Raw genomic sequence first — 27,865 nt, 5'->3', positions numbered from 1 at the left:
CACCTCCCGTTGAGGAGGCGAGGCCGGCAGACAGGTGAGTGACCTTCGACCCGGCCTGCCGTGGAGCGCCGCTCGACGCGCCAGGAATGTGTCCACACCTCTCGGCCAACCACGTCACAGCGAGTGGGCGAGGAGGCGGTGGAAAACAGGCAGGCCGCCTAAACCCAAACAGAGTGTGTGTGTGCTTGCCCCGGCCTCTCTGTTATGGTCTACATTCTGTGGCGCTGTGTGAATGTAGGGGAGAGTGTTTTGGGAGCGAGAGTGATGGATGACTTAATCCAAAGGGACACGGAGAGAGGAACAGGGGGTGTGTGTGTGAGAAAGAGAGCAGGGTGATAAGGATATTTTTGTCCAATTTATGTGAAGTATTTCAAGGCCTGGGCAGTTATATCAACTGTTGTTGCCCAGGAGGACTATTCCCAGACGTGAACTCTCATCAAGGTTTCCATGACAAAGAGAGGCTGCTGCAACCTGTTAGAGCTGTAATATGTGACGTTTCTGCATTAAAATGTATATAAACTAGACCTGTGTTATGCATGTTGTTGTTCAAACCCGGAGAAATCTGTCGTTTTATTCAGGTAACGCTGACAAACGACGGCCAAAACTGTGAAAATAACACCAAATATTCGCTAAATAAGCTGGAATTATCCTTTAATATTACCATATACAAAAACAATTAAACAGAGTGAGAAAAAGATGAACAATAATATTTATATAGATATATACAAATAATACTGTACAAGAGCACAAAAGGAAGGAATAAGAAGAACGTTCTGAATTTATGAGTGTAATATGAGATGAATCAATATACATAAACGCAGTATCATAAACATTGGAACGGCTGAAAGCAAACCTACAGAAAGAGCTGGACTGAATCTGGACTGTGCTCGTTATATACCTCTGCATTCAACCACTCTCTCTCTCTCTCTTCTCTCTCTCTCTCTCTCTCTCTCTCTCTGTCACACACACACACACACACACACACATTTTTAAAAACAGGCAAATACATTCACGTTCGGGGTAAAACCCATTCACTCTGATTTCAACACAGGCACACCTGGACTGGCTAAGGTTTAACCACCTGTAGTGGCTTGTATGGCTTGTTCAGCGTCACTCTGGGTGCTATGTCTGAAGCACACACACACACACACACACACACACACACACACACTGCTGCCTGTGTGAGTGAGTGAGTGAGTGAGGGAGTGTGTGTGTGTGTGTGTGTGTGTGTGTGTGTGTGTGTGTGTGTGTGTGTGTGTGTGTGTGTGTGTGTGTGTGTGTGTGGACTGTAACGGAGCACAGGGGGAATGGACGTGCTCCATCCACAGTCCATGGGGGTCGAGGGGTCGTTTAGTGTGTGTGTGTGTGTGTGTGTGTGTGTGTGTGTTTGTGTGTGTGTGTGTGTGTGTGTGTTTGTGTGTGTGTGTGTGTGTTCAATCTTCCTCTCTTTTTGTGTCCATATTCATTCAGTCCATGTTAGGCTAAAGTGCTGCAGAGAGGAAGAGGTTCAGTTTTTTTTTGCATGTGTGTTTTAATGTATGTCAACGGGTGAGGGGGCATCACTCAAAATAAAAAAAGCACTTGGCCACAGCACAGATTCCCCAGTTTCTCACAGAAAGAAATCCTACATAGGAATGTGCAAATAAGTCTTAATAAAGTTAAGTCCCGTGTGCTTTTAGCTGGTGCGGTCCGCCACTAGCGTTTATGCTCTCATTGGACAACAGCAGAGAAATAAAGGGGGGTTTCAGTCATCTCAGTTCAGCCCCCGAAAGCCTGCTTCCCAGACCCTGTGCGATTCAATATTCCACATCTGGAGGACGAGAAAATCACGAATCCACGGCGTTGTTTTGTTTAAAAAACAGTCTCATCTGTCCATGTGTCCGTCTGTCCTCCGACGGTCGGCCTACCAGTTGCAGTCTTTCTTGAGTAACACGAGGACTTTGCGCCCCAAGCTGGCTTTCCAAGGCTTGACGAAGCTCTTCATGTTGACCAGGAGGCGGCCCTGCTTGCGGTCCGAATGGCCCGCCACGAGGTACTCCACACCTGGGAAAGGAGAGGAAAATAATTTCAATTTTAAAAACTTTAAAGAACAATTTAGATATATTGCAACTGATTACTTCAAATTTAGTACATATAATGGAGGCATAAATCTTTAAAATGGCTCAAAAATATATGTATTTCATCTTTTAAATAGCTGAATAATTTATTAAAACAGATGGGCATTGTAGTTGTTTTGGAAATGTAACTTAAAAAAGGAGGAAATACTGCATTTGTTGGGGACTATTTTCAGTGGTGGATTAATACAGAATTTGGTGCTCTAGAGAATATTTGTGGAAACAGGACAGTGTACGTGGGATTGAGTCAATAATGTGGCTCATTTATGTGTTTTTAATAGTTTCTGGACAACAATGGAGCTCTAAGGGGCAGAGGAATATGATATAAGGCTTTGGATGAGCACACAATATGTGTTAGTATGATACATTCTTTGTAGGTTTTGGTCTTTTCATGGGATTTGCTTACAATAACAGATAAGAATAATATCAGTCACACATAAATCCTAAAAAAAATACCTAAATCTGATCTAATTTGAACTTTTCCGTAGCCTACAGCTGATTATTAAGATCCAAAACTTTCAGCATCAGCCTTTAAAAACCTCCATCTCTGAGCTGCACTGGACAACCATAGGAGAGTGTTTGTCTGACCTGGGTTCAGGATGGGGCAGGTGCAGCCTCGTGCAGTCCAGGACTCGGGGTAAAGAGTGACCCGACCCCGCTGTATCTTCACCTTGGTGTTCTGACTGAGCACCTTCTGAACTTTGACCTCCACCTCGGCATGGGAGCCCTTATCGTGAGCCGACAGCACTTTCACCTTCAGTACTGAGAGTCATGTAGAGAGACAAGATGTAAGAAGAGTTAGTGTTGATTTTTCCTTCAATTTCAACAAAAAGTTAAGACTCTGACATATTTGTTTAGCTCGTTTAGGAGCATATAATTGTCTTCAAGTCCATTTTAATTCAGATTCTAACACTTTTGGACCCACAGAAGACCTCCGAGACCCGGGTTGTAATAAATAACAGAGTAGAATAAACAGTTCTTACCGTATGCATAATTCATGGTGCAGAAGAGTTTGCTGTTGGTCAGGGCTTGCTCTTTGCACTCACACTTCTCTGCAGGTGACAAAACACAGGCACATATTAATACATGAAACATAACTGTGTGTTGTGTGTGTGTGTGTTGTTTGTGTGTGTGTGTGTGTGTGTGTGTGTGTGTGTTTGTGTGTGTGTTATTCATCCTGCTCCACAGCCCAGTGACCAAGCATTAATGGTTAAGTAATGAAAGTCTTGATAAGGCCCTAGAAGGACATGGAACAAAGATGGATGTGTGTGTGTGTGTGTGTGTGTGTGTGTGTGTCTGTATATGTGTGTGTGTGTGGACAGTTTCCAAGTGTCCCTTCTTGTAGACCCCCCACCACCACCACCATGTAACTGCAGCTTTCATAGGCACATTCCTCACTGGACACACACACACACTGTGCTTGCATTCTTAGGACGCCATGCACAGGGTCTGAGACCACACACACACACACACACACACACACACACACACACACACACACACACACACACACACACACACACACACACACACACACACACACACACACACACACACACACACACACACACACACACACACACACACACACACACACACACACACACACACACTCTCTGTATCTATATCTTACCTGAGTAGTGGAGGGCAGAGAAGAGTTCGTCTGCTCTGAAGATCCTGACAGGCTCGCTGGAGTTTCCCTCCAGGTTGTACAGGTCCAGATCAGAGCTGCACAAACACGAACACACAGGAATGTAAACAGGAATTCTTCCAACTAAACAAACGTTATATTGATCAGGTATTGGAATCGGTATCCGGAGAGAGAGTTTTCACCCACCCAAACATACAGTCTCCAGTAAACGGATCGCAGTCTCCTGCACAATCACACGGACGGCAGCCGTATTCGTGGAAGCCCCAGTATCCCACCATGCACCTGTCGCAGTGGGCTCCACCGACTCCAGGTTTACAGATGCAGTTACCGCTGGAGGGGTCGCAGAGAGAGCCGTCGGCCAGGTGGAAGGGCATGGAGCCCAAGGGGTGACAGCTGCATGCTGGGAGAGGAAAAAAGTAGAACATTTAGATGGAAAAGTAGGTTGTTTGTTGACCAAGCAGGAAAACTGTAGTCACTCAAACGGCCACTAGAGGCTGGCTCCAGCAGTGAGTCGATCTCCATAAGGCCCCATATTAAAATACACAACTTTACAGCAGAAATAAACATGTTTACAGCCTCTTGGTCTCTATAACTAATTTCCCTGTTCATGACAACTATACCGGGTTGAATTTTATATAACTCACCTGTTTGAATTATATCAAGGCTTAAAGTTATGCATTATTAGGGGGCGTGGCTCCTCCTAAATGTTACATACTGGACCTTTAACCTAATTTTATATCTTGTTTATATTTAAATTTTCTCAGATTTATACCACTAATTACTGCTCCAACTGAAAAAGTATATACATATTTATGTTTTAAAAGAAAGAAAACAATAAAAGCTGCTAAAAAGAAAGCCACACGGGGGGGCATCATCGAGGGTCTAAAGGTCTTTTTAAGATGACAGTTTGCTGACCTTTAAACTATAATTTATTAACAGGACTTAAGTATTTCATCATTCATCACTTGTTCTATTTGTCTGTCTGGTATTGTTGCAGGAGCTTGTAATACAAAGGACTCTCTCTTTTTCTTATCACACACACACACACACACACACACACACACACACACACACACACACACACACACACACACACACTCCCTCATGTCCCCTCTAATTGTGTGCTGATAGGGTGTTCTTTAAACAACCTCCAAAAACAATATACTTGCACACACACCCACATGTTTCCACTGGTAGTCTGAGAAAACGACTGTCTGCTGCCTTTCTGCTGTTATCAACACTGAGACCCCGGGTTTTTTTACAGGAGGAGGTGTCAGGCCTCCCCCCCACCCCCTCTTCCCATAAATCTGTCCCTATCTTAGTGGAGGGAGGGAGGGTAGAGAGGGTGGTGGTGGTGAAGGAGAGGCAGAAGACGAGGAGAGAGAAACAAAGCGGGGGGCGTTGTTTGGAGCCATTTCTCTGCTGTTTAATGATGCTTGAAGCTTGACTGGCAGTAAATGAATCTGACTACTTACTGTACACCCCCTGTCTCCCTGCGCCCCCCCTCTTCTCTTCTTAAAACTATTAATTTGGTGTTTGAGTTGTAGTTCGTGAGGTTTGGTTTTTCTCTGTGATGGTAAATTCACGTGGCTGCTCACACGGTCGACTGTAAACAAGATTGCACGCTTTCTTAACAACACCCCTGAGGCCGAGAATGAAAGTTAAATCTTGACCTTGGAAACGGGATTTGACAACAACAGTCTCACCACGAGGTTGATTGTATCACACGAGTCATGAAATTGCAGAATTTCCCTTTTTCTGAGCGCTCTGAGGACAACAGAAAAACCTCTAAAAGATATTTTTCAGCGTGGTGATACAGTAATGTCACTCAATTAAACGTGTCCATGCACTGCCTTCTGCACAAGGAATAGCAAACACTGTAAAATGTATAATATAATAACAACGTATTCAATTTGAAGTACTGCCAAGAAGAGATAATGATAATGATAATGACACTTTTCAAGCCTATTTTAATCCGAGTTCCCATTCTTTGTAAGAAATCATTTTCCAGGACTTTTCCAGGATATTTTCCAGGAGTTTTTCTTGACAACACTTGCTCCCAAATGGTGGCCAGCGTTTATGGGACACTCGATTTTCCCGGAGATTAAATACCAGTTCAAATCAAATAGAATTTATTTTATGTCTTTATTAATCTATGAAAAGAAGAGATAGACAGTGTAAGTGTTCCTTGCAAGTACAATTACCTTATCACTTATCAACCATAACAACACATGTGAGTTTATTATTTATAACAGGCTGTATGCACGTAGATGTGACCGTCTGCAGCACTTCCAAAACAGACTGCTAGGTGCTTATTTTACAGGATATTTGGTCATTTTAATCAATTTCCGTGACTGGAAAACTAGTCTCTAAATGTCCAGGTTTTCCCGATTTTCCAGGGCGCGTGGGAACTCTGTTAATGTTTTACAAATCGATTGATTAATGATTAAAACGCTCTATAACACTCTCATCTTTACAGCCTGAGGACAAATACACTGTTGTCCTAACTTATGACAGACTGTGTTTGGAAATAGATAATTAGTGGTAATAATAATTTGATGATAAAACATTAACGGGATTGTTTAGAGTGCGTGTCTGCAAAAAAAAAGTTGTTTTGGACTGTTGGTTGAACAAAATAAGACATTTAAGTGATAATAAAACAATCTGCTGATTAACTGATGAGTCACTCAACAGAAAATAAATGGACAAGCATGTTAATCATCAGGTAATAATTGGAATCGTTTATCAAGCAAAAAATACCAAATATTCACAGTTTGTAGCTTCTGAAACGAGAGGACTTGCTCCATTACATCAGTGTACATTAAATATCTTTGTGTTTCAGACACCTGAAACCAGGAAATAAACATTATGGTAACTTTTGTCATTATTTTCTGATATTTTATGAACAGATTAATCATCGATGACAATAATTGTTATGCTGCATTCAGATGGTAAAAATATGGTACATTTTGTGATGTTATTTTATGTAATTTATGAATTATTACTATGTGCTATGCTTTGTAACATCCGTTTTTGGGGGGCAGCTGTTGCTCAGAGGTAAAGCAGGTTGTCCACTAATCAGAAGGTTGGTGGTTCGATCCCCGGCTCCTCCAGCTGCACGTCGAAGTGTCGTTGAGCAAGATACTGAACCCTAAATTGCTCCTGATGATGCCCTTTCATCAGCATGTGGGTGAATGTGTGTGTACAGCGCTTTGAGTGATCAGAAAGATTAGAAAAGCTCTGTATAAATACACTCCATTTACCAAATACCATCAACGGAGGATGGAAAAAAGTTTAAATACTTCCGATCTCTTCTGGCCTCACCAAACTTCATCATCCCGCTCTCATCCACCAACATGATTGTGGTTAATGAACATGGAAGTGTTAGTAATCAATGTATTGGTTTGGGGATGCCACCATGGTGATGAGGAAGTCAGATGAGAATCTGCTGACAGTCAACTACAGAGTTAAACTGTAACATTTAAGGACCATTGTACTGAGGAAGGCCTGAGACGCTGACATGTGATTCCCACTTGGAGTTGCTGAGGTCTTCTCTCCATGCTGCATGAAGTAAAGAAATTGGATGCATCACATCAGGGTCTGTAATTCCTCAGAGAACCTACATTGAGATCCGGTTTGCCGTCTAATGTTTAAATCATTCCTTTTTTATTCTTTCCTACATATATTACCCAAATAAAACATGAGTAGCGGGTGTGCAGGGTTAGTTGGGGGTTAAAGGGTTCTCTTAAAACCTCTGGAACGTGTATGAAAATAACTTCCAAAGGGAGCAAGAATGACACGTTACTCGCGGATGAAGCACAGCGGTGTCTCCGACCTGTGAGAATGCTGTCACATCAATCTTTTCCTGAGCTCCGAGCCAGACGGTTTATCAGACGAATCACCCGGGACAACAAAGATAAGATAAACCTTATCGTAAGAGCAAATGGTGCAATATCCATAAAATCATAAAGATATCACACCTACAGATGTGAGCATGCGCACGAGCACACAAGACGTAGAAATGATTGTCATATAACAGCCGCTGTGTGACAAGATTTTAATTTTCTGTGTGTTTTTGAGCGTGCGCCTATCAGGGCCCTATCTTCACTATTGTTTAGTGAGCGGCCTCCGCGTTAATAATCAACCGGGGTTTACGGCACCACCTCGGTTTCCACGCAAAGCCCAAACACGTGCGGCGATGTGCTTGGTGAGTGTGTTTACATATCTGTGTGAGAATTTATGAGCATTTTGAAACGGGGTCACTACACAAGGACTTACTGTGTGTAAATATATATGTGTGTGTGTGTGTGTGTGTGTGTGTGTGTGTGTGTGTGTGTGTGTGTGTATCTAAGATAGCTGTCAGCTGCAGGAGCTCTGACAATGAAAGCCTCACGAGTGTGTGTGTGTGTGTGTGTGTGTGTGTGTGCTGAGACATGACAAGACACCTGCCTGAGCGACCAACAATCTCCCCACACACACATATATATATATATATATATATATAAAACACACACTGTAACTTTCCCCCCTACCTCCACTAAAGTGTTTTGGTGTGTACGAGCTTGACAAGGGTGTTTTCTTTCCCGGGCCCCTTGGAGCCTGGTATGAAAAAAATGTTCCTCACGACGGAGGGAAATTCCTCCATTGTCAGCAAGCGGCTGCAGCGGGATTTCACAACCTGTACCTGTTCGTCTGAAGGGGGTTCTCCGAGCAATCAGCCGCAAGCGAGGATCATCAGCCCTCGAGCCTCCATAGTTAGCACACAGGTGAGTTTTCAGACACCCAACCCAATCAGAAACCTTATAAACACATCTGCTTTAAATATCTGTGACCTTATCAGAGATGCCAACACACCTAAAACTTAATGGCTGTATCATGTTGGCATTCCTCCGCTGCGAACACCGTCCAAATGCAATTCATCAACTATAAGTTTCCCGGTAAGATCCATCAGATGATTTATTCCGATACTGTCACGAGAGATCGGCACACACGCTATACGACGGTGACAAAGTTGAAGATTTATGGTGTAAAACTAGACTAAGAGTCTGCAGCCGGCTCTGAGAGGCTGTAATGTGAGCTAATGTCAGCATGCCAACTGACAACACGCTGATACTTAAGTGGGCATGTTGTTTTGTAGTGAAATATGTCAAGAATTATTAAATTAATTCACATTAAATGTGGTCCACACATTCATGTCCCCCTCAGTATCAATTCTAATAACTTTGGGGATCCCCGGGCTTTACGTCTAGCGCCACCATCAGGTTCAATTTGTCCAATATTTTACAGAATAACTGCTAAACCAATCACATTCCCATCGGCTGCAGCTGTACTTTGCCTATATTGCTTATTAGCAAATGCTAATCATGCTAAACTAAGATGGTTGCTGATGTTTATCTTTATTTTACACCTTTTTATTGTTATTTTTGTATCATCTATTAGTTTGTGGGGCTGTAGGGGTTAATAGTGGGGGTTGAGGAGGTTAAAAACGTTTTTAAAAAAAGTTTGTATTTCTGTTATAATACTACTATTTTCATCATAGGCATGCAACAAAATTTTGTTTAGGCAACAGCAGCAGTAAAAACAAGATAAAAAATATTAATGGCTCTCCTGATATCATAAAATAAATAAATAAAACATACAGGACACACGCAAGCAATGAGTGATTCAATTAGGCTGAAAGCCAACATATTCTCCACCCAGATGTTTCTGAATGGTCTGGTGCAATTTGACAGTTGTTTTAAATGCAGTATGTACGTGAACACACACACCCACACACACACACACACACACCCACACACACACACACACACACACACACACACACTCCAGTAATCATGTGAGTCCAGCATACCTGCAGGACTGAGCTCACTGGGTCAAATCTGACAGATAATCAGAGGGAGAATGTAGCCACCGCTCTGTTTATGGATGACTATCGCGTGTTTACTTAAGACTCGTCTCATCGCCGGAGGGCAGCACGCCGCTCAGCCCAGACACACACACACACACACACACACACACACACACACACACACACACACACACAGAGAGAGAGAGAGGACCCTCACACATTTACAGCTACTACCAGTGATTACCCTGAGGCTACTCGTGCTCTGAGTCACACATGAAAAATGGCATAACAAGCCGAGATGGACAAGACGGGGTTGTGTGTAGAGCCTTGAGTCAAGACGTAGGAATGACACTATCTGATGATTAACTATGGTGAATCTTGGATGGAGCATGGGCCGTCTGCACACACACACACACACACACACACACAGAGCCAGGCGCCCATCAGAAATCAGCGTTATGGAGCACGCCCTGGCTTGCGATCTCAGTCCTCAGCATTCCTTGCGAGAACAGGGCCGGCGTGCCAGTGTGGTGTGTATGAGGTTAATGTTGTGATTCACACCAGCAACGTTGTGTCAATGCTGGTATTATGAATGATGCTTTATGGCATTTTACAGTGTTGTTCTACACGTCGCAGCTTTACGGTGTCAGTTTGCCAAAATAAGTCAGGGTATGGTAACAGTTTGAGGTCAAATTGAGCAACAGCCGCTCACTGAGGATTCATTTTGCTTAAGCTTTACGCTAAACTGTGATATTAAAATATTCCTGACATCAAAATATCACCGTCAACGGCGGCGTAGTTCGGCTTCATGAGGATTTTACATACATCTGCTATGAAACATAACCCTGCCTGTTTGCATTCACATGCATTTACAGATGTTATCAAGTCTATAAAGGTTTCACCAGTCTGGCTTTCAGAGTTTTTATTGACAATTTGAATAGAAAATAATAAAAATCTCATTGAAAAATCTGTAAAAGTTGGTAAATTCACTACTTACTACTAGACTACACCTCTAACTGTTATCAATTAACTGTTATAGCTTGCTACAATTACCATAAATACCATGTTTGACATCAGTGGCACCTACAATTACTCAAATTAATACCACATTTCCCATAATCCCTGCTGCTCTCTGTCACATGAAGTCAAGGATACTCTCTTACACTCTTTAGCATCGCTCCAGGTGTGTTTCTATTATTTGATTCTTGTTTGCTTCATTAAAGAGGATGAAATAATTGGGAAAAGATTTTAAATTGGTACTTTAAATACAAGTGTAAGTGGTGTGTATGCGTGTATATCTTACGTTTGCAGGAGTCGGGGGTGGTGTGCGGTCGCTGGGGGTCTCTGTGGAAGCCGGCCTTACATTTCTGACACTGGCGTCCTTCGGTGTTGTGCAGACAGTCGCACACGCCTCCGCTGCGCTGGCCAGACTCGCGCCACGCCGTCCAATCAAAATGGCAGCTCTGAGCGTGTCCGTTGCACTTACACTCTGGAAGTGAGAGGGAGGAAATGGACACATCAGCAACGAGGAGGAACAGTGGCTTTAGACTGAAATATGATTGTTGTATCTTGTTTTATTCTCCCAAATTTCCAGAATTTACAGCTACTTCGCACTTGCAGTAGTAAGTAGAGATTACTGTTTAGCTGTTTGTTCCAGGCCTAAATTAAATATAATATTCATAGGTATGTTTTTATTAGTGTATAATCACCTGAATGTAGGAATTGTGTTTTCGTTACCTTAGAATGAGCTGTTTTTAACTACAGAGGGAGCGGGTCCATCTTGGCTCTAGATAGGGACTTGTGTTTCTCCTACACCACTAAATACTACAGACTGGAACTTTTACCCAAGGAAGCGGGACTAGTGATGATGGCCACGTGCTACATTAAGCTACATAAGTTCCTGTCGTAGAAAAGGTGCGACTGCGTTTGTGCGACTCACTCCGACATTCGTGCGGAGCCCCCGTCAGTCCGTCGGCGGGCTGCCATGGTCGGTCGTTGTAGAGAGGAGCGCAACGCTCGCAGTGATCACCTGCAGTGTTGTGTCTGCACACACACTTCCCATGGACCTGAGAGAGAGAGAGAGAGAGAGAGAGAGAGAGAGAGAGAGAGAGAGAGAGAGAGAGAGAGAGAGAGAGAGAGAGAGAGCTCATTAGCAACAAGAAAAATGATAGACGGAGGTAGGGATGGAAGGATGGGAGGAACAAAGAGGTCAGTGTGATGGAGAGGAGACTTTCCCACGTGTGGACAAGCCCGTTGGACTTGACTCCACTCTTCCTCTCGAGCTCTCTCGATTTCTGTCCTTTCCTACGACTCTCTGCCTTTCCCCTCTTTCTCTTTGGCTTCTCCATTTCCTCTGATTTCCTTACTTCCTCTCGCTCTCACATCTCTCTCCCAGTCTTGCTCGTACTCCCTCGCCTGGAATTAGTGAATGGAGATTGATTGTTTGGCTTCATCACTGGAAACAGGAACGGGCCCCTGGTCTGAAAAGCCTGTGTGTGTGTGTGTGTGTGTGTGTGTGTGTGTGTGTGTGTGTGTGTGTTTACGTGTGTGTGTGTGTATGAGTGCAAGTATGCAGTGCTGAGAGCACAATAACAATCTCCTTGTCATTCCTGTGAGCTGGAATGCCATGCATGCTGGATAATAATTGAAGGAGGGAGGGGGGGACAAGGCATCTAAGGAAGCTCTTTATTTGTTTGTGTTACACCGTGCAACTGTAATGTAGGACACACACACACACACACAATTATACAATGATTACAGAGGTAGACACACACTGACACAGACGTAGAAAATGACGATAAATGCACAAAAACACACACCACTTCTTGCATTTGTTTCCCACGGTGTGTGATGTGTCACTAACTCCTGATTGGCTCTGATTCTCTCTCTCACACACACACACACACACACACACACACACACACACACACACACACACACACACACACACACACACACACACACACACACACACAGTCCTGAGCTCAGAGTTAAACACATCCACATGCTATAGAATAGAGCCAGAACCAACGTGTTCTCTGACCCTAGATCAGCCCTGCAATGTAGAAGTGAACACACATGACTGACTTTACACCATCTCAATCACACTAATAAGGGGAGCAATTGCATAAATGAGGAGGTCCGGGCAAAATCGGAGGCAGGAGACCTGATGAAATGAGTGAAATAGTTCAGAGGGGAGGGAAACGAGGGGCACGGAAACAGAAGAAACGGACGTGGAGGAAGGAGAAGAAGGGGAACAGGCCGGCAGCAGCAGCAGCGGTGGCGGTGGCAGCTGGCTCGGGTCCAGACAGCTGGTATTTCAACCCATTTCACATGTTTACCATACCGTGATACGGGACAATTAACACATGTACACACTGAGAGCTGCATGCACGCAACCATACGGCCATACGGAGGACACAGCGGAGGCGGAGTGATGCGCAATGCCGAGTGCTGACAGATATATCTCTGGAAGCTGCTGATGGCTAATAGATCATGTTAGTATCTGTAAATTCCACCACTTTTATATCAGAAACTTATAATTACATGCAGATGTAGAGCCAGAAATATGTTTTTTTTAGAGGGTCAGATCGTGTTTTTATCATTTAAACGAATAAGGTGACTTATGGAGGTGATAAAATTAGATATATAAAAGCATTAAATCCTGCTTCTAGTGCCACTATGTAGTACGGTGGTTCTCAGCTTTGTTCCTTCAGGGACCCATTTTCTGTCATTTAGTAAACTGACTAAATGACATATTTTATAGATATTTCATATTATATTAAAACTGTACAATTTACCCCAATAGTGAACTCAGTAAGTAAGTTTTCTCATCCCTGACACTTGGCCATTACGTGCTATGTGTATTTTATCTTCTATAAGATCTAATCATTATTTAGTGTTACACTTCCATATAGTTGGGAGGCAGATTCTAAAAAGAGTAGATGCTTCACAGACTTTAGAGCCAGAGAAGACATTACATAACAGCTTTTTACAGGCTGAGTGACACTCCTCTTGTACGCCTATTAAACAAACCTTTATGTGTATATCGCTGAAGTGCCTCTTTAAATGAAGATGTCAGTGAAAGGAAAGAGCGTTAGAGAGGCAGATAGACTGTGAAACACACAAACACCGACTGGACTAATTGCTGCTAACGCTCCAGTAGCTGTGCCTGGACGTCATTATGTGTGTGTGTGTGTGTGTGTGTGTGTGAGAGTGTGTGTGTTGGCTTTGTAGCTAACTAACAGACAGTGTAATCACCCTGAACCGCAAAACACCCATGTGGGGGGGGGGGGGGGTACAGGAGCATAAAAAACAACAACAACAATAAACACACTGGTCTTTTCGTCTACGCTCGCAGCGTCTGGGCAGTAATGAATAGGAGGGCCACTTTCACCGCGGATTACCACACACACACACACACACACACACACACACACACACACACACACACACACACACACACACACACACACACACACACACACACACACACAGAGCAGACAAAACATTGCATACTTAAGCACACACCGAACACACAGCAGACCAAACAAACATGACATATATGAACATGCACAAATATGAGCAGAAGGTAATATAATGCTGCACTGGACGTTTGGATGTAACTAAGTACATTTACTCAAGTAGTGTACAGATTTAAGGTACTTTAGTTACTTTTTCAGATTACAGTTTTACACCCTCCTTCCTGTCCAGTGAACATTATACATCTCCAAATGTGGTCATTTTGAATTTGAATTTTTCTGATAAACTGAAGGATGAAGTGTTCCTCTAAGGGTTGTGAATTTTTTCCTCCTTCTTAAACTAAATAAACTGTTTAAAAACCCTCTTAGATTAGCCACACTGTAAACATATGACGATCTAATACACCTAAAGTAGTTAAAATTAGCTCAACCTTAAACATCTACAGCAGTAAAATGCAGCATAAACATTAATGCAGCAGTAATATTACTCCAAAAACAGGGAACAATGAGTACTTTTTCTTTTACTTCAGGTTTTCAATGGAGGACTTTTACTTGTAATAGAGTATTTTCACAGCGTAGTACTGCTACTTTTACTTAAGTAAAGGATCTGAACCCTTCATCTACCACAGGCACACACCCTTCCTATCCCTTCCCTGACAGCACAGCTCAAGATGGCAGATGAGGGCAGAGATTACTGATCAGCTTGTTTTGGTTTTGCCGGAAACGGTGGCTCTGGGTCGAAACGGAGACACAAAACAAGCTGCTGATAGTCGGGAAAAGGCGCTTACATAACGACTGTGTGTTTACCGAACGCTCCTGCACGGCACACAGCAGAGCGACGCTCAGATGACCCGAGGTGATGTTGTGAAGACAGTTAAGAAGGATTTACTGTTCAAAAGTTGAAGTCCTGCGTGCAGTCAGACTAATATTTGTGATGAAAAATGAATATTAGGCACTCGGTGTCATAATCCACACAAGGAAGGATTAAAAATGATCTATTATTATGATTATCCTGGAATTCTACAGCCCTCGTTTCAAAGGACTTTCAACCCTCAAAAGAAGGAAATCCTGATGAAAACACTCAGTAGAGCTACTTGGAATTTCTTGGCATGAAAATAGTCAGATTTAAAGATTTAAAGACTGTCCAATAATTCGGCGATAAGCTTCGTTACAAAAATGCTGCTATCAGCAACGAAAACACATGAATCATCTTGCTCATTCATCATGTATATTACCAAACTCTCTGTTTCATATCAGGATAAAACAAGAGATTTCTTTTCAGCTGCTTATCAGAATGCAAGTTTCACGTACTTCATGACTTATAGGATGTGAAACAGAATAGGAAGAGATGATAAGTAGAAGCATAATGTATTGAAGCAGCTTGTTTTTGTCAGGCTGTAAAACCCACTGGAACACTAAAAACTACTACTACTACTAAAATGTAATTCAATACAATTACTAATTACCTGTTTATAAAGCCAGTATTGTCCTTTTATATTTATCACAAATATATCACATTGACATATTTTGTTTAAGGCTTGATGCCCTTACATAGTTTGTCCACCAGAAAGGACTGGTAAGTTTATATTTCAACTATAAAATGTCCATTTCAGTTGTTATTCTTTAAAAAAAACAAGAGATCTATATAAAAAAATGTTGGCTTTGTTGGGTTTTTATGTAGAAAAATGAATACTGGCAAATTTAGATATTGTCCTATCAGACTTTACTGCTGTATACATTGATGTAGTGCTATTGTTTATCTGCGTGAATGTCTGCTTATATAAGTCGCAAAGGAAGCTCCTTGTTGACTCTCACTTTCCCCGTCGAGCCTCGCTGATTGCAGCAGAACAGGCGCTCGGGCTTCAAAGTCATCCAGAGTTTCTGTTTGTGGAGATGGCGGTGATAGGAGCCCGGCTCTGCAACACTCGTGGTTGATCTCCAGGAAAAACACAGACTCACACCTTCATCAACGCCATCATTAACCCTCAGTTGAATCAATATCCACATCTCTCAGGGTTCGTTATCAGCGGAAAGGCAGCTGTTTATCCGACCAGATAGAAGGACAGAGGAAGCAGGAGAGAGAAAAGTGATCCCCCCCCCCCCCCACCACACCACTCCTCCTCCTCGAGTCTGTTATTACGACGACTGCCAACACAAAGTGAGCCATTTAGTCAGCATGTATCAAGCCATATAATCTTAATTTCCGTAGAACAAGTGAAAAGCATGCCCGTGGGGTGTGATTACTTCATGATAATCATCAAAACAAGTTGAACTCGAAAGAATGGAAAGTATTGTCGGTATGTCAAAACAAGAGCGGTGCATTTGTATCACAGCATCGAGACTTGAAATGAGCTTATTGCTTTTTTTTGCTACATACATTTCCAATGCGTATAACAGGGAAATGGCTGAGTAAAGAGTCACCTACTGTCCTTAAATGGGTAGAAATAGTTCAGGAAATGTGCGTTACGAAACTGTTTCCCTGAGATACAGCACTAAAAAATGTGAAAAATACTAGAAAAACTGGAAATCTTATTTGAAACTTTAATTATTTTCTGTACAAAAGCTAACAGAATAGACAGATCATAAGGACCCACAGACCTTGGTAACCCAGCTTTTTTTGTATTTCTTTTTTACACAATGACCCTGTCTGTTGTCTGTCTGCTTGTTTTTGCCAAAAGAGTTCAAGTAATATTTCTGATGCACTCTTTGTACAATCAGTTGTTCTCCTTCTTACCACATGGTTGGTCCGGTCTCTGATTGGCTGGTATCCCGGTGCAGGAACACATTGCTCGGCGTGCCCGTTACAGAAGCAGCTTCCCTTCACTATCAGGTCGTAGATGGCAAAGTGTCGGGTGGGAAGAGCCTCGTGTGCAGCGGCGACGTCTTTGGCCTGGCACGGACACGACTGATGCTTCAGCAGTCGGATTCGGATGTTGGTCACCCTCAGCTGCTGCTGGCCCTCCGCCCCGAATGGATCCAGGGACTCCCACTTTGGGAGGGTACGGTAGATCACCTGTTAGTCAGAGAGGGAGAGAGAGAGAGAGAGAGACAGAGGGAGAGAGAGAGGGAGAGAGAGAGAGAGAGTGAGAGCTCATTAGCAACAAGAAAACTGATAGACGGAGGTAGGGATGGAAGGATGGGAGGAACAAACCGGTCAGTGTAATAGAGAGGAGGGTTTGTTGTCACATTTCATAATGAATCAATCATATGGAAGTTGTTTTACCTTCTGATATTTATGGGAGTTAAATAACAAAAATAGACTTAATTTTTTACTTGGCTCATTGTGATCTGAGAAGCAATTTTTGGGACATGCATGATGTCAAGTTAGGGGATGACTGACAAGTAACCTGCAGTCTTATTTCCTCCTTTTAAGGATCTTGAACATACAGTATAAACTCAAAAATGCTTAGTTCTCCCTTCAGAAGGTGGAGCTGTTTTGTTGAGCTTGGGTATTTATGGTTTTCCTAAAAGAGCTGATGGGACGCTGTTCTCTCTTGCAGCCCCACTTCATGATTTAGAGGGATTAGACGGGCGCATTCAGCGACACAATTGGGTTCATTGATGCTACTCATGTCACTACATCTGTCATGTTAATGGGGGTTTGTTTTGGTATCATTTGTGCACTAAACTATGACCTTACAGCCCGTCGTTATTGACTACATCCTCACGTGACCATGAGGGTGCTGGGTGTCCTTAAATGAGTGCTCTCTCTCTCTCTCTCTCTCTCTCTCTCTCTCTCTCTCTCTCTCTCCCTCTCTCTCTCTCCCTCTCTCTCTCTCCCTCTCTCTCTCCCCCTCTCTCTCTCTCTCTCCCTCTCTCTCTCTCTCTCCCTCCCTCTCTCTCCCTCCCTCCCTCTCTCTCCCTCCCTCCCTCTCTCTCTCTCTCTCTCCCTCTCTCTCTCTCTCTCTCCTGGTCCTTGGACATCCTTCAAATCGAAGATCCCTTTATAGGCTGCCATCACCATGGCTACCACTGCCATTAGCAACCAACACCGCTGCTGGGGTGAAAAAGTTGGTGTCTGCCCCAACTCTCGCTGTGAAAGAAATGTGTGTGTTTGTAGTGGTGTGTCTCTTTACAAAGTGTGTGGTGTTGTCACTGGCTGTCATTGATATCATGGGATGAGTAGTGTGTGTTTATGTGTGTGAGTGAGTGTTTTCTTTGCGTGAAGCTTTGGTTGGGATGCGAGAAAAGCCCCCATGCGGCTGCCTCATTGGCTGGATGACTGGCCGAGAGTGTGATGGGAGGAGCACTATTAATTTCCCTGTTGTTGGAAAAGGTCACAGGGTCACGGCATTGTGGTCCACAATTAAGAGAACACGACAAATAGGACGAGGGGCGCCGGTCCGCGGGAGAGCACGGAGAGCAGGGCCAGACAAAGACGGGGACGGAGATGCAGCTTCACATAACTCAGGGGCGCACAAAAGGCCTGCGACAGCCCGGTGACACCACAGCAACACCAGCGCACACACACAACCACACTGGCATGCACAGAAACATCAGCGTTGTGCATTCCTTTACACGACAAAAATTCAACAAGAGGCCTAAATGGGGCTTTTATTAAACAATTGTGCCTAATAGTTTTTCTTTGAATGTGGAGATAAAATATTTGTATTCGCAAATATGCTGATGAGACCCATGTTTATGTTAATCTAAGCCCTGAATAGATGCAAGTCTGGGGACGTCCCAAGAGTCCTTGACAGGTTTTATAAGGCCAAGCATAATGAAGAAAAGGAGGAGGAAATTATCTGTGTTCATGTAAAAAAAATTATAATATAACAAAATATTTAAATATTTTTTTTAGCTCAAACTCTTGCTTTTACAACCATTTTAAACGGATTGGTGCATATTCAGCATCTTATTTGTGTTGTTTTATGCTTTTATGCTTCAAATTTTGTAAGTTGCAAGAGGATGTCGTTCACTATAAATCATAAGAAACAGTGACCTCTTGCAGCAGAAAACACAACTTTTGTGTGTAGGGACATTAAACCGCTGTGTCAATCAACTGCTCTTTTGTAAAAATCTGCATATTTCATTTGTAAATAAATCAGTAGGAAACTGAGGACCAAAGAAAAACAAGATACGATAGGAAACCATAAATCTATCCGATCCAGACTCCAACCTCTGTTTGGCAGTCAATGTCAACAGAACCAGCGGACAACTAGAACAGCACTACAACTATCTTCACCAGGCTGACTGAAATTTACTGGACAAAACAACTGGACTCCATGGAGGAGGAAGAAAACAGCATTGCTTTCATGTATTGATTCATGTATTTTATTTCCCTGCAGAGTCTGCCAAAACTCAAACAATAAACCAGAAAGCACCCAAAGCAAAACTATTTGCATTACACATGCTGTTAAGTAAGTCCACCGCATAAAAAAGCAGAAGGTCTGTGGAGCTTCACCAGAGCGGAAGGAAAGTTAAAAATTCTTTCTGTGAGAATTGCCCGAGAAGTCACCCTGTGGAGTTTTTGACCACTAGCAGCGTTATGCTAGCACTCGAATTGATGCAAATGTGTGTGAACGAGCACGTCGACACATATTCCTAAGATCTACAGTTCCACATAAGTAAAAGTAGAAGACTGATAGATAGCAAACACTGTTAAATGATGCAGGTTTTCATGAGAAAGGAAATGCATTCATTGGATGTGTTGGGCCTCTGGGAAACACACAATATGTTTTGGTGAGAAACACTAACTATAAACATTTATACTGACATTTATTTACCAGACAACTTCAGAGGGAACTTTTAACTGTAACCGAATTCTCAGTAACAAAGTGCAGAATGAAAAACATCTGCTAATTTAAACTTCTTTCAATGTCACTGCCGAGAGGAGGGTATTATTCATTAGTATAATTATGGAGGTTGCAGTGACAAAGTTTTAAACCTGCTTTCACATGTGTACCAAATTTCAGGCCAAAAATGAGCTGCATTTTAATTTAGTCTTGCTGCATCCTGAGGCAGTGGGTTCACCGAGGGCCATGTGTCCACTTCAGGCTGAAAAATAAAGTAAGTCTGGCTTTAACAGTCGTAATTCCATCAAAGCACTGTGGACTGTAATCTGGTAAACAGGCACAATGGGCATTGATGGAAGGAGAAAGACGGAGAGGGAAACAGAGAGGGGGGATGGGTGTCTAGCCAACAGTACCAACATCCATCAGAGCAACGGCACTTCCTTCCCAGCAGACAGACGGAGAGCCGACTGTATGTGTTTATCTGAAAGGGCACAGACAAGTGTGTGTGTGTGTGTGTGTGTGTGTGTGTGTGTGTGTGTGTGTTTGAGGAACAGTGGAAAAGAGAAAGAACATGTGTGTGTGTGTGTAGACCAGTCTGCCTTTCTCTCTTCCCTAAGGAGGTCAGTCTCTACAACAAACACTCACATTCTTCCAGCCCGGCTGACCTCATAAATAAGACAAGGAGCCCTGCATACCACACACACACACACACACACACACCACCTTTTCCCCACATTACAGGTGAACACGAAGAGCTTTCAGCGCAAGAGATGACATGCTTTCATGTTTGCGGGCAGAAAGAAGAGAGGCAGAAAGCTGAGAATACCTGCTCCCAGTCATCGCCCCAAGCTACAGTTCGACCCCCAAAACCTTCGTCGTCATCTGTTAACCTGAGCCAACAGCTCAGCAACACAAATGCACGCAGGCAAACTTTAAATCAAGCTATCAGTCAGGTCATACGTCTTATTTACTTGTTTTAAAAGGGGATAGTTCAGATTTTTTGAAGTGGGGTTGTGTAAGGTACTTATCCACAGTAGATAGTAGTCAACACTGTTGGGGGGGGCGGGGTTGCAGCCCCCTGGAGCCGACCACTGTCTCCTGTAGGTAATACACTGATTATGGATAAGTACCTCAATCAACCCCACTTCAAAAAAATGCTATCTCAGTACATATTGCTTATGAAAAAATATGTTTTTGACACATTTAGTCTTACTAAGTAGTGGAGGACAATCCAAGTTCATTCAGCAAATAACCATAAGGCTGCAAGTAAAAGAGTATTTTCATTTTGGTTTAATGTGTTGACTTCTTCAATTAATGAATAAACTGTCCATAGCCCTCTTTTGTCTAAACAACGATGCAAAATCAGTTTACAATACTATATAAACAGAGAAAAGCAGCAAATCCTCACATCTATGAGGCATTTCTGTGCCTTTTTGCTTGATAGATTATTAAAATTATTATATATTATGAAAAATAATTAATTTCAAGTGATTCAAAGTGATGGTAAGTTGTATTTCTATTTAAAAAAACATTAATTATTGGTTTTCTGAAACATTTTAATCTCAATTAGAAGTTGCAGTGTGTAGGATTTAGTGGCATCTAGTGGTGAAGTTGCAGATTGCCACTAACTGAACACCACTCTTGTCTGTATTTTTGACAAATTGGGAATTAGAACAGGCTTTTAAACTATGGTTGCCGTAAAACTTGTGAAAAATGCGAAAGGTAGAGACAGTGTTTGGTTTGTCCGTTGTGGGCTACTGTAGAAACATGGTGGTTCAACATAGCCGTGCTATCCATTTCTGCCAATAGATCCTCCTAAATGTTACACACTGGACCTTTAACAACAAATTTATCATTAATTATGCTGATTAGCAATTAGAGGTTAATTTCCATGTTCGTATTCATCCGCCTAGACAACTGAGCATCCACCGATGAAGGATGATCTAATCCAGTAAATGGACCTTGTGGCAACAATGATTTGTCAGTGGTCATTAATCAATAAATAAACCTTGAAACTAAATTACAGGCAACCTGAATAGATGTCTGGGGAAATTAATATATAACAATTCATAATTTGGTGCATGCTTATAGACGCTCTTCATACATGAAACACAGAGGAAGTGAGGTCGTAAAACATTCATACATACTGCACAGTTTAAGGCCTCGTTGTCATCGCCTTGTATCGGCCACAGACCGTTAAACTGTCAGTATAGATGATGTATAATCACAACAAAAACACACAGAAGCAGAAAACAGCTGAGCTGCTGGTCTGTCAGAGCTCTACTTGACCTCTTTTAACCTGTGGGTCACCAGTTGAGGGGTTAGAGGGCGAAGGTCATGCTCCTAGCACAGGTGGCTGAGACGTACGAAAGGATGCTATTTTCACACCTTCATGCACAAAAGGCGGAGAGAGAAATCATGGAATAACTGCCCAAAAGGCACATTTTTCAGTTCCTTTCTAACAAGCACAGGCCCATAAACATACTCACTCATACATAGAAAGAAACACAAAGAGTACATAGAGAAAGATTCATGATACAGCAGTGAAAAAATGCACAACAGTTGGAAGGAATACTTGGAAGGAGCCCGTCAAAGAGGACGTAAAAGCACGTTACACATGAGAGCACTGCAGGGAGTCCGGAGCAGCACCACGCTTGGCATGCGCCTCCGCACACATCTGCAGAGCAGCTCCCGACACACACTGCTTCAATTAAACATCAATGGACTTCAGGAAGCCCTCTCGTGCTACAGTCAAAGTATGCCTATTAAACACTCACTCATGCACATACACACACACACTCGCAGAGCTTCCCCCCACCTGGCTGCGCCCTGCTTTCATTCTGCTCAGTGTGCTAACCACGCCGTATGACCCTCGCATGTTGCGTGACTTACTACAGAGAGAACTGAACTTGTTCCAGTGGGAGGGGTAGTGATGGAGAGGGTGCTCTTTAAATCATTTGTTTAGAAAAGCATGAGCATCAGTCTGCAGCATGGTTTACCTGTCATACATTGGCAGGTATTATATGGCATTGTTAGCAATTCATTCACAGGGGAAGAAAAAAGCTGAGCAGGAGACTCTCCCCCCCTCCGGCGTTTTCACTGCAGGTGTGTATCCGCCCTCCTTTCCACCTGCGTTAACCTGCTCTCTCAGCCATCTGATTGTGCTTGGATTGAGAGAAATGGTGGGAATTCAACCAAGACTTGATACAAATCTAATCATCCAAAGCCGGCGGGTAAACATGAATTGTTTAGAGAAAAAGGCAACGTAACCTGAGATATACGCGATACGTGATACACTAAATCTGCTGAACTTATAAGAGTAGTAACTTTACATGTAGTTACGATTGCTACTTCTTTCCCCTCTTCTCCCAACATTTCTCTGATTATGTTTTCCCATTTAAGTAACAACCCATAATCGATTTTTTTGGCCACTTGGGGGCAGCACAACCAGCTGTACAGCCTCAACATGGATTAACATTATAAAGTTGTTATTTCGGGAACAAGTTTATAACCCGAATATGTAATCTGTGCAATTCCGTGAATAATTACTTGGTCACTGTAGTCTCACGTACAAGCTTGGAATGGGAAAGTGAGGCGAGGGGCTGCAATCTGCAACTTCACCACTAGATGCCACTAAATCCTACACACTGGTTCTTTAATGTCTGATGTAAATGCACAGCTCACCTCTCCGCGGTTGCACGGATACGCCCCGGAGTATTTGGAGGTGCAGGTGGCGCCGTCCTGACCCACGCCCGCCTTTCCCTCCTCCAGGCCGAAGGCGGCGCTGCAGTTGCCGGCGTAGTACTGCAGCATCTTCCACGTTCTCCCAAAGTCCTGCGACCGCTCCAGGGTCATGGCAGCAGGCCTCGGCGAGCGAAACACTATGATGAGATGCGTGAAGTAGAACTCCGCCTCCAGGTCCAGCTGCACCGTCTCAGACTCCACCCCCTCAGCTGACTGCCACCAGGTGTTGGGGTGGCGGAAGGAGGAATCGGACATGGCCCCGGCCAGGTGGGACAGGAGGGGAAGGCCGGCGTTGCATTTGGCGCACTTGGCGGCGCTGCAGGCCAGGTTGGCGTTGGGGTCGGAGAAGGAGCAGTAGAGCTCGGTGCCGTTGTTGCCGCACACGGTCTGCGTCAGGACCCGGCGGCCCAGGGCTAAGTTACCCATGCGAGGGTTGCAGGCCCGGCTCTCACAGCGAGGGGCCACACCTGCACGAAACACTTCCACCGACAGACCTGAAGGGATGGACAGGGGAGGGGAGGGAAAGAGTTTACACATGAACTAGGCAAATATGGGCTGAGGTGACATAACAGCTTTCTAGAGAAAACAAGAAAAAAAGAGGGAAAGCGTGGGTATCAGGTGGATAGGGCGAGGCGTGGCAGTCTATACTATACCTCAACTTGAAGGGTCAGTTCACCCAAATCACACACTATTTCTGTCATAGGATAGAAGAAAGAGGGAGAAGAGGACTACGTCTACCTGATTTTAACCAGATTTTAAGCCTTTTAAACGCTGTATTTAAACAAAAAATTACAGTAGAAGAACACTTTCCCATCTAAGCCAATAGTTTTGTGACATATGTCTAATAATTAACCAATAAAAATGTCTTGTTATTCAGCATTCAGTGCCCCACTTTGACCCTATAAATTATGCTTCAAAGCAGGTTTTTGGAGATGTTAGGACTTTGGCCCATTTTTCAGGGAACAGACACACCTGAATATAAGCAACACTAACAGTGTGTGTGTGTGTGTGTGTGTGTGTGTGTGTCTGTGTGTGTGTGTACACAAGTGATTTACCTCGATCGGAAATGTTATGCAAAAGGGATAATAGAGGCATTGTGCACCTGCCTGCCGCGGACTGCAGCCAGCGTGGACTCTAACACAGATAAAGTTTGGCAGCTCGAGGAGGATGAGCCGCATTCAGACGCCTCCCCAGACGCTCTACAACCCCCCCAGAGGGCCACAGTGTCATCTTCCAATAAGGATTTATTACTAAAAAACCTGGAGCTCTCTTTTGTTTTTCATGTCATTGGCCTCACAGACCCGCTCATATTAAACGTTAAGAGCCTGAAATAATGAACATTTGCACTGAGGAAGCTTTTCTGAGAGTTTTTGTTTTGATAGACTGGAGTTCATGCTGAATTACATAACTGTCTGTAGGTGGGGAGGTCATGGGAGAAAGACTGAAACCTTTAGACTATGTAATCACTTATAGATATTCTCCCATTGTGCAAATTAATAGGCTGTAAATTATGTTAAATTAAACTATATTTCATTTTACAGGAGCTTGGATTTGCCTAATTTGGAAAACTACTGATTTAAAATGTAAATACATAAGAATTTTTTTTTTTTTATTAATACCAAACTTCTATTCAAATCTGTGGCAGTGAACAACAATGAGCCTCAGACATATCTCCTACTGTTCTGTGTCAGATTGAGGTTAATAAGAAAACTGGAGTGTAACCATTTAGTTTATGAGTTTGAATAAACTATAAACTTTTTAACAAATGTGGGCTCATGTGTCAGAAATCCAAAGTAACAACTCTTCCAGTCAGGTGTTAAATTGCCTAAAAACCCAGGCGAGTTCTGCATTGCTGCAAGAGACAGCACATTGTTGCCCCCAGTGACAATAACTACTGACAATAGGATGCATTCATGTTTAAAAAAATAAAAAATAAAAACACAAACCTGCTTCTGACAGCACGGCCAGGCTGATAAGACATAAAACAAACATATCTCCTTATGGAAGGAATAATCCAACAAACACAGATGGGAGGAGAAGGATCCAGTTAATCAAACATCAACTATATGCAAAGATCTCATCCACGATGGTTGGCTGGTTGGTGGACAAGACAAGTGCGTAGGTTCAAATCCAGTGTGGACTTTCTCTTTCACTCAGCTGCGATCCAGTAAGGCGATAATGAGAACTCATGAGGAAACAACATGATCCCGGACGGTGTGTGATGTCCCGCTGAGGGAGGAGAGGAAGAGTGGAGGAGAAGGAGGCTCTGCCCAGCTCGTCTGCTGCTTCGGGACCTGCAGCGTGTTTCATTTCCCCACAGTGTGCGCCCTGCTGCCCCGCTCTGCCTCCGCTCCTCCGCATCTATTTCTAAAGGGAGCACAGAGAGAGAGAGAGAGAGAGAGAGAGAGAGAGAGAGAGAGAGCTGGTGTAGTGACAGCAGCAGCTCCGCCTCTCCTCCACATTGCTCCCCCTGACTTAAAGGAACATTCCAGTTTGTGCAGAGCTGCCATGGGATGGGAAAGTAACTTAAGTACATTTACTCAAGTTTTGAACTACAGTATTGTGCTACTTTATACTGCCACTCCTCATTTCAGAGGCAAGTTTCCTTCGCTGTATTTATTTGGCAACTTAAAGCTGCAGTAGGTGATAAACTTTTTGTCATATTTGCTTTAACTTTCACTGTATCCTGATAGATGCTCTGTGCAAATAGATCTGCTGCCTCTGGCTCCTCCTGGTGCTCCTAATGGGGTTTTGCAGGAATCCACCGGGCCTGGATGAAAACAACCAATCAGAGCCAAGAAAGATATAAAGACGCTTTGGGTTGGAGGCTTGAATGTAGTTGACTGTTGAGGCTCATTCCCATCTTTTAAAATCTAAATTAGCCCCACCTTTATCAAATGTAACATTAAAGTGATTAACACGTGAATGCATCAATGATCATAATCCACTTTTATAATATACATTAGGCAGAAATGGGCCTTTCTGTCCACTTTTAGTCCTACTTTTGGTACTTTACGTATATTTTGATGCTACTTTTACTGATTTTTAAGACAAGAAACAGAGTATTTCTTCCCTGCAGTATAAGATCTGAGTAATTCTTCAATCACCTGCTCCTCCTCACACTGTAGGGGGCTCTCAACATGAGGCTCTGGGATCTCCCTGGGGGCCTTTCTGAGGAGTTCAGTGAGTCAGACAAGATACTTTCTAGAAATGCTATCAGATACAGAGGATTAAATGTGTCTAATTAGAGATTTTACTCCCAAAAAAAGTCTGTATTTGGGTTAGTAGGGAGAAAAATGGAGCGAACCTACAGTCCTGCATTCAGTATCTTACTCTAGTAAAGGTATCCAAAATATACTCAAAGTACCAAAAATTAGTTTAATCTACTGTTTGCTTTTTTGTCATTAAAGTTTTTATTTATTCATACACACTTAAACATACAATCAAACTCGAGAACAAACACTGACCCCAACATCAACAGACAGTACATCCAGCATACAACCCCATATACAAAGGCCTCCTGCAAATCGACATTTCCTTTTTTTTGTAACAACCAAAATATACATTCAGCACCATGTCTACACATTTTTCCATATGCCCTACCTACAAAAAAATACGGCCCTCCTAAAATGTTCTTCTTCGTTGTTAAGTCTCGCCAGCGTGCGTTCATATGATGCAACTTCTGACATCATTTCCATCCATTTTTTAACATCTGGGGCGACTGTACTATTCCATACTCTGAGAATTGTTCGAGCAGCTGTGACCATCTCAACTTTTAAAACCCCTCGTTCATATTTAGATATATTTGACATTTTTGTTCCCTAACAAACACAGTCTTGGTGATACAGGTACCACCACACCCAGACATTTACTCACATGTTCCAGTACTTTCTCCCCGAATTACATGTAAAAATGTCCCTATTTCACTCTGGCACTTCCAACATAAATTATTTCCTATTAATTATATGTAGTTTTGAAGGGGTGAAATAAAATCTATGAATTACATTGTACTGACTAAATTTCCCCTTCGCCTCTCTCATGTGTTTCCCTGTATTTGATAAGATATTTAACCAATCCTCCTCACTCAAATCACACCCTAGGTCTTTCTGCCAAATGATCCTCAGATTTTTACACATATCTTCTCGTATACCATTAAATGTCTTGTAGAATATGGCTGCTCTGTGTGTTATACTAGGTAGGTCCAAAACTTCCATCAATGTATTCTTGTTGTGACTGAATTTACCCTTTGTGATACAGTCTCTTAATTGTAAATATTTCCAAAAATTAGTTTA

At 42.9% G+C, this 27,865-nt stretch overlaps 1 protein-coding gene across 1 annotated transcript; it reads right to left on the bottom strand.

The window, feature by feature from the left end:
- Positions 1 to 634: 634 nt before the first annotated feature.
- ntn4 (netrin 4) lies at positions 635 to 25,961 on the bottom strand. The gene is made up of 10 exons (XM_051392963.1): positions 25,520 to 25,961; positions 23,514 to 24,067; positions 16,829 to 17,107; positions 11,553 to 11,679; positions 10,917 to 11,102; positions 3,952 to 4,165; positions 3,748 to 3,842; positions 3,098 to 3,166; positions 2,703 to 2,876; positions 635 to 2,043 (listed from the first exon to the last, which is right to left on the bottom strand). The coding sequence occupies exons 1-10, from the start codon at positions 25,563 to 25,565 to the stop codon at positions 1,904 to 1,906; spliced, it is 1,884 nt and encodes a 627-aa protein (XP_051248923.1). The 5' UTR covers positions 25,566 to 25,961; the 3' UTR covers positions 635 to 1,903.
- Positions 25,962 to 27,865: the final 1,904 nt, after the last annotated feature.

This window comes from Dicentrarchus labrax, unplaced genomic scaffold (genome assembly GCF_905237075.1).
Source record: "Dicentrarchus labrax unplaced genomic scaffold, dlabrax2021, whole genome shotgun sequence".
In the NCBI taxonomy this organism is placed as follows: domain Eukaryota; kingdom Metazoa; phylum Chordata; class Actinopteri; family Moronidae; genus Dicentrarchus; species Dicentrarchus labrax.
The sequence above is the reverse complement of the archived record's forward strand: the minus strand, read 5'-3'. Positions and strand labels throughout refer to the sequence as shown.

What these genes read in the sequence shown, in the direction of transcription:
- ntn4 (XM_051392963.1), bottom strand. Translation starts at nt 25,565, where the DNA reads ATGTTTGTTTTATGTCTTATCAGCCTGGCCGTGCTGTCAGAAGCAG. An exon ending in CACCCCCGACTCCTGCAAAC is followed by an intron (nt 4,166 to 10,916) that starts GTAAGATATACA and finishes TTCCTCTCCCAG; the next exon opens with CATGCAGCTGTCACCCCTTG. An exon ending in ACTGGAGACTGTATGTTTGG is followed by an intron (nt 3,843 to 3,951) that starts GTGGGTGAAAAC and finishes GTGTTTGTGCAG; the next exon opens with CTCTGATCTGGACCTGTACA.